Below are 7,697 nucleotides of genomic sequence, written 5' to 3' on the forward strand. Positions count from 1 at the left end.
TGGTTGGATGAAGCACCTATAGGTATTGGATTGAGCTTATTTTTTACGGGAACTTTTGAAAAAATGTTTTACATTTAATGAACGGCTTGGATGATTTGTGTGGGACCCGTGGTGGGCCCCACGACGAAATCTGTGCACAGATTGTTGTGTGTGTAGCACAGTTCAACCATAATGCTACCTAAAGAACTTGACTATTGACACAGATTAATAACAAACAGATTGGGCGCAGACACGTTGTGGAGCACATCTCCGAGTCCCACATGAAAAATCTGAGCCATTCATTAATTTTAAAATATTTTTTTGAGAGGTCACGCAAAAAATCCTCTCATTCCGAAAACTAGAAGTGCTTGATCTAATCGTTCATGATTAAAGTCCTTGATAATTAAGCTCAACAAACTGTTGCACGGTTACATTGATACTAGGGTTCTGCCAAGTCGTTTTTTAGGTCTTATTATTAACTTGTGACATTGTCTGTGTAATAAGATGGTAGGAGTAATATCAATTGAATGATGTGTCTATAGAGAATCTGCATTTAAAACCGGTTTTCCGAATCCCATGCTTGTGGATGGCTGCAGTTCCCTTCTGGCAAGTAATTATCCATTTCAGGTATCACTGTATCGCTATGTGACATTCCCAACACTATTCCCCACCATTGATACATGCGGGGTCGATACACTTTGTCTCAAGTCCCACATAAATCTGTGGTCAAGAAAGTTACTAAGATACCACGTGGCGGTACCCTACCGATAAATTTTCCCTTGCGCTTCAACATCCAGACGTTCCACTGATTAACAATCACATTCTGACTGCCAAAATTCTGCAGTAGAGTACGATATAGACCAAACTTGCAGCTGTATTGATACTGTTGTAACGAACGCTATGAACGCAAGCTAAGATAGAGAAATTGAAAACTAAACAAGAAATCACAAAGACACAAGATATACGTGGTTTCCTAAGATGGGTACGTCCACGGGCGAGGAGAGAAAGGATTCACTAACCAACGTGAAGAAGAGATACAAAGAGCCGGCTATAATCCGTAACTCTAGAAAGGCCACAATATGAAAGCCTAAAAGATAATTCCTAGAAGTCCCCCAAAAGCCCTATTTATAATAGGCTACAAAAACGAGAACAACATAATTAACCAATGTGGGACTAAAAAATACTAAGACATTCCTAACAGATACACTGGCAAATTGCGAGCCTGATTGCTGGTGAACTTTAACCCTTTTATAATCATCTCCCCTTTCTCATTTTTTTCCTCTCTCCACATTCTCTTCCGTCCTGTATTAATCAATAGAATCAAAATCAACATATTTTTAACAAAAATAAATTTCACACTGGCCTTTTATCTATCCATACTCCCTTTTTTTGTTTTTATCCACATGAATTTACAATCTTGTATTTTATTTTATATACTTGTCCTTTATTCAATACACTTCTTCACATATGCAAGGACAATATTATAAATTTAAGTGGATAAAAACAAAAAAGAGAGTGTGAATTGTACAAATGAGACTGTGGAAATCAATTCCCTTTTAACTGTGCAACACTATATGCACGACAGACTAACTGTGCAAAAAAAAAAAAAAAAAAACACTTTTAACTGTGCAACACTATATGCACGACAGACTAACTGTGCAAAAACATTCATTTTTACTTGAGTAGTTAAAATATTTTTTTTCCCATCTTTTGATTAATAAAACATTCATTTTTACTGCCCATGCTTTTCATCGATAAGTTTGATTAATAAAACATTGTCCAACCCAGCTTAAATAGTTACAAGCAGCAGCAGGCCTGTAACCCAAGGAAATTTTATTGCCAATGCCCAGCAGTGCCCAACTAAAGTAGTATTCTAGCCCGTTCGGCTTTTGGCCCGCCAACTCGTCATTTGGGTTAGCCCGTGGGCTGGGTCTGGGCTTCAATTTAAGGTACATAGCCCGGCCTGTCATGCTCCAAATCCGGGAGCATGGCCGACTGTGTACCGTGAAGCAATCACGGTACACGAAGCCTAATTAAAAATATTTTTAGCAACTTGAAACAAATAAAGAAAAACTGGATATTTTAATATAATAAAAGTGCGACACGAAACCAATATTTTTCTTAAGCAAATGACACGATATCCAATATTTCAATCTCCAAATTCCACAATGACCTGCCAATAAATAAAAGTGCGGAAGCTGTTTGACAATAGAAAATAAATAAAAATGCAGATGCCCTAGAGGTCCAAACAGAAAGTCCCAACAATGCTACAGAGTCCACTACAATGCTCCATGAACTAACCTGAAAAAAAAGTTGAATAAATCCGTCGGCTGATGAGCTTAGTGAGTAGTTAAGCATGCTAAGGTTAATACACATATTAATGAACGATAACTAACGGTTCCAAAGAAGTGGTTTCAAGTTAATAAGGGAGCTAGATAGATGGTTCAATGAATACTACGCCAAATTTTAGTATTAGCGGCATGAGAAGACTGCCGTTAATAGTCCGAAAACCGCCGGTAATACTCAAAACCGCCGGTAATAGTTCAAAAACCGCCGGAAATAAACCGTCGGGAAAACAATTGTCGGGAAAACAAAAGCGGCATTAGAAAACCGCCGGTAATACTAAAAACGGCAGTAAAGAACCGCCGGTAATAATACCGCCGGCAATAAAATCGGTGGTTAAATTTTTTTGCTTTCCCAGGAATCGAACCCGGAACCTCCGGATCCTATAGCGCGCGTGCTACCAACTGGGCTGACTCGCATATTGCGTCATGTAGGATAAATAATAATATTTATATTATACGGGTCGATATTATTATAAACGGCGGTAATAAACCGCCGGTATTAAAAAAACCGTATATTCTATTATTTCCGGCGGTATTTTAAAAAACCGCCGGTAAAAGTTTGTAAAAACGGCATTTTTAAAAAAACCGCCGTTTTAGGTAGTTATTCCCGGCGGTTTTACTAATGCCGGTAAAAATAGCTTTTAACGGCAGTTTTTTTACCGCCGGTAATAATACCGTCGGTAAAAGCGATATTTGGCGTAGATATACTATCGACAAACCAAATATTGAACAAAGGGATCAATAACTCAACAAATAGTATCCACTAGTTGAATAATGGATTACTGATTAATATGAACAATAATCAAATCACCACAATAATTATACCAAACGATGAGTCCAATAATATTTGAATGATGAACATGATAAACGGGAGTCTAAACCAAAGTGGGAATCATATCTTCCAATTACCAAATACCAATTGCCAAATATTTTCTTAGGGTTTTGCCCGTTGGATCCAACACCGTACTTAAGAGTCATCACAGGATGGCGCCTGAAATCTTTTCCCTAAGCCGATTTGGAATAGGGTCACAGACTAACATGGTATTTTACAAATATTTTGCCTATCCGTTGAGCACTAGAGTCACAAGGCATTTTACAAGTATTTTCCCTAGTGGCCAAAGTCACCACAATATTTCACAGGCCTTTTCCTTGGACTTTCACAAATATAAACATAATCTATGCTCCCAAACACAAAAGAACTACGGCGAACAAGAGTCACCTGCACCGGGAATATTCTCCATGTCGTTGTAGAGTCACAATAATATTATGGAGTCAACGAATCGATGACAATAAAAGTAAGGGCAATTGATCAATCACAAATATTCTCAATTAACCTAGTATGCCAAAGGGTACGTCAATTGTCAATAATTATGAGAGCAACGAATAAGAATAATTATCATCGAATCACAAGGAATAACGAATTGTTAAGAATAGATTGGCTCAAGAGGATTCTAAGAGAAGGGATCACATGCTTAACCACTCACCTCGATCGAAACGAATAGATCACCAAAATGCAATGCTCACATACTTTGCTGATCTGAATCACAATGAAGGCAAATTTCATAACTATAAGTACTTACATTAAAGATTAAAGACTATCAGATAAAATGCTACTGTACAGCCACTACTAATATGTCTAATAACAATTATGTACTTTATAAGTCTACCTTCCAATATAGTCATGACTCTACCAAGCCCATCACCCACGCACACACAGCACCACCACTTCTCACGGCACATGCACGTGGCACACATGCTCTCTCTCTCACTCTCTCCAATATCAAACAAAACCCACAGATTCACTTTCTAAAGAAACAAAACCCATATTCCATTATATGAATAGAAGACTTGCGTAACAACTCCGGTGAAAAACTTCTCGCTGCCGCACTATCTATTGCTCTCACAATTTTTAGAGAAACTAAAATAACCTAGGTCTCTCAACGCTTATATATATGCAAATAATAGCCCACTCTCCCACAACCCTTAAAATACTAACACGCGGTTAAGTAACTATATGTATTTTATATACTAACATTTAAGTATAAAACCACATATTAAAAGAATAGCTCCAATATTAAGAAATTTAAACTAGAAGTATTTTTATCTATACTACTTCTTTTAAATATACGAAGGTGTTTTCTACTTTTTGTTTTTCACAAATGCCATGACCACTTGCAATTAATACTTTGCCCCATCCTACGCCTCTTCCCAACCGACATAAAACGGTTACAAACCGAACACCAATGGATGCCTCTTAAATAAATAAAGTACTTACAAAACGGTTACAAACTAATTGCAACAGATACAACTAATTGCATAACAAACAAGCAAAATAATAATTTTGGAAAACTAATTATACAAATAGTTTAATGCACCCAAATCGAAGTGGTGCGTGGCTAATGTCTTCCTAACTAAACCACAGCATGTATGGCTTTTCGAATATGGACCTGTGCGTGGCTTTTCAGTAATGAACCGAACCAGTGCAAGGTTTGGAACATTGCATCAGTTGGTTTCGAACCATTGCTACTTTTTGATCGCGGCCCTCTGTGAACTGCATGGTATAGTTTCGGACAGTCATTTGCATGCCTATATAAACAGATTGTGTACAGCCATTTCATGCCTCCAAAAATCAGATAGCACACATACACTTCCGCATTTATAGTCTGAGAGAGCTCTGCATAGTTTCCGTCCGTGGGGCACACATTCAAAGTGTTGCGTTTGCGTGCATAAAGATCGTTGCATCCTGGGAAGCGGACGTCCAAAATCGTGAGCACCTTGGCAAGACCAAAATCTGCTTTTAAGGACACAGTGACCCATTCGTTGGACTTGATCTACTTCTTACTTTTGGAATTGACAGTTTGTGAGTTGTATTTTTCGATCCCGTTTACTGCTGTTGTTCAATTTGTTTTTCCATTGGGCTAATTAGTTGTAATACACAGTTTGTAATACGCACTGCACTGGTCCATATTTGAAAAGCCATGCACTGGTTTAGTTAGGAAGACATTAGCCACGCACCACTTCGATTTGGGTGCTAAACCGTGAAAGTAAATTAATCAGGCTAAGTTAAAATAAGATTGGCCCAAAAAGAAAAAAAAATAAACTCTTAGCCCAATTTATTTTAATCAAAGCCCGAAACCGAGCAGCAGTTCCTTCCATACCGAATGACCAATAATATTTACGATCTTAATCTCAATGACATACCCGCTCCAAAAAGAACTACAATGTCAATGGTACTTGGGCTTCAAACGTTGCACGTGGCAAAACGACTAGTTTTATTAAAAAAGTTTAAAAAAGAGAAATGAAAGATTTAACTCTTTGCGTTAAAAATATTATTTTTTTATTAAAAAAGTGGGATGTCACACGGCCCGTCTGGCCAGGAAAAAAAAAAAAAAGCTCGCTCAGCCCAGCCCATGGGCGGATTTAGATAGTGACTTAGCAGACTGGGCTGGCCCGATAATGACTTTTACAACTGTTCCAGCACCCAATCCCAAAAACCCATTAAAGCTTGAATTTTAGTGGCGACCAGGTCGAAATCAACAGCTGTAATTCACCATTCAAGTCTCATAAACCTTGCTGACTACTTGGTGTCTTGGTCAAATTAATAATACTTATACTTCTTCAAGCCAAACCTTGCTGACTACAGAACAAGTCATCCACCACACACCCAAACACGGCTTTAAATACAATCACCCAATAAACAAAGTACCATCGATCTCAGAGACCTCTAGATACAAGTCTGAAGAAATATGCAAAGCAATCCAGAGAAACATACCGTGCGAAGACTTCAAGTTCCGGCAGCCGGAAATCTGAGTTTCCGGAGTAATTCCATGGCATCATTGTCTCCTAGGCCTCACCACATATGTACACGGTCATCATCTCCTAGGCCTCAGCACATGTGCACACGGTCATCATCTCCTAGGCCTCAGCACATGTGCACACGGTCATCATCTCCCAGGCCTCAGCGCATGTGTACACGCTCATCATCATGTAACTCAAGACCGATCCGAGGTGTCTGTCATGAGATTCCAATACCTGGAAACAGGTTGAGAAGGCACCGGGCAGACAAAGAGATCCTGAGGAGGGCATTGACGCCGCCGGTTCGTAGGCAGAGTAGGCGGTGGTGGAATTTTCGGCCGATGCCAAGTCGGCTTTGTAACATGTCAAAGACTTAGATTGCTTTTCCAATTCATTTTTGTATTTGAGGTCCACAAAAATTCAAATAGACATAAACAGGAAGCGTAATTCGGGGTTTGTAAATTTGCAAAGATGTTCACAGGACTTGAACCTTTTTTATTTTTAGTTGTGTGGATTGGCTGATGAGCATCACTTTAGTAATAAAGAAAGAAGAATAATAAAGTTAATTAGCTACATTGGATGTCCATAAATCATAGAACAGTTCACATCAGATGCAAGTGCAAATTCCAAAGGAATGTAAAAGCTACAATTGCTGCAGGCAACATTTCCTACGGTTATCAAAAGGGGGAAAACTATCAGTTACAGGTATAATTCAACATGAAGAAATTAGCAATCTAAATGAGAAACTTAACAGCAAATTAAGCCTGGACAGAAAAGCAGGATGAATTTGACAAGTTGCTACAAATTCCAAAGAATGAGAGAATGTTTCCAGTCCAGAAAGACAGCAGATTAACTCTCGACCGGGAATACCGGGCGATCTTGACCCCTTCACTAGCTTGGCTGATCGAATTAGATCCCCGGTTTTAATCTAAGGAAGAATTAATTTATCATCTAACAGTGGTGTATCTACACATTGGCATGGGAAGTTTTACAAAATGCAGTTAGATTCACCTGACCGAAGAAAAGCAAGATTTTGAAAAGTAGGTAAAAGGATCCATAGATCGGCTATTGCTAAGGTAGTCAGGACATACCCAAAGACAGGAAAACTGGCCCTCATCAAAAGACAACCCACCTAAGCCAGCATGTTGAATCTGAATGTCATACAATTAATACTAGGAAGTTGATTATTTTAAAGTATGGAAACAGATGTCTCTATACGAATGAAACAAAAATGACAAGGGTTTGAAACCTTCTGGTATTTGATGGAAAAACAGAGGGAAGACATGTTGATGTTGTGCTCTCAAGAAGCAGACTCTCGTTTGAGCTTTTCTAGCTTTTTGGGTCTGTTCCATCCAGATGGTGGTGCTATTAATTTGCACCAAGTGCGGTGGAGCTGTGATTTCGAAGTCGGTTTTAGTGGGATGTCTTTGTTGGGAGTCTGATCCATTTGAGGTTCTTCCCGTGTGCGTCTAACTCCCCCTCGATCTGATCCACTTGACTCTCCCTTAACGTTTGATCTATTTTCATTCTCCAATACCTTGTCTAAACCGGGCTTATTCGCTGCACCCACTTCATCGA

General features: G+C 38.8%; 1 protein-coding gene across 1 annotated transcript; it reads left to right on the top strand.

The window, feature by feature from the left end:
- Positions 1-5,783: 5,783 nt before the first annotated feature.
- LOC131329251 (uncharacterized) lies at positions 5,784-6,692 on the top strand. Its single transcript, XM_058362349.1, has one exon. It carries the CDS (start codon positions 6,071-6,073, stop codon positions 6,494-6,496), a length of 426 nt encoding a protein of 141 aa, XP_058218332.1. The 5' UTR covers positions 5,784-6,070; the 3' UTR covers positions 6,497-6,692.
- The last annotated feature ends 1,005 nt before the right edge of the window (positions 6,693-7,697 follow it).

The sequence above is a fragment of the Rhododendron vialii genome, chromosome 6a, assembly GCF_030253575.1.
Source record: "Rhododendron vialii isolate Sample 1 chromosome 6a, ASM3025357v1".
Taxonomy (NCBI): Eukaryota; Viridiplantae; Streptophyta; class Magnoliopsida; order Ericales; family Ericaceae; genus Rhododendron; species Rhododendron vialii.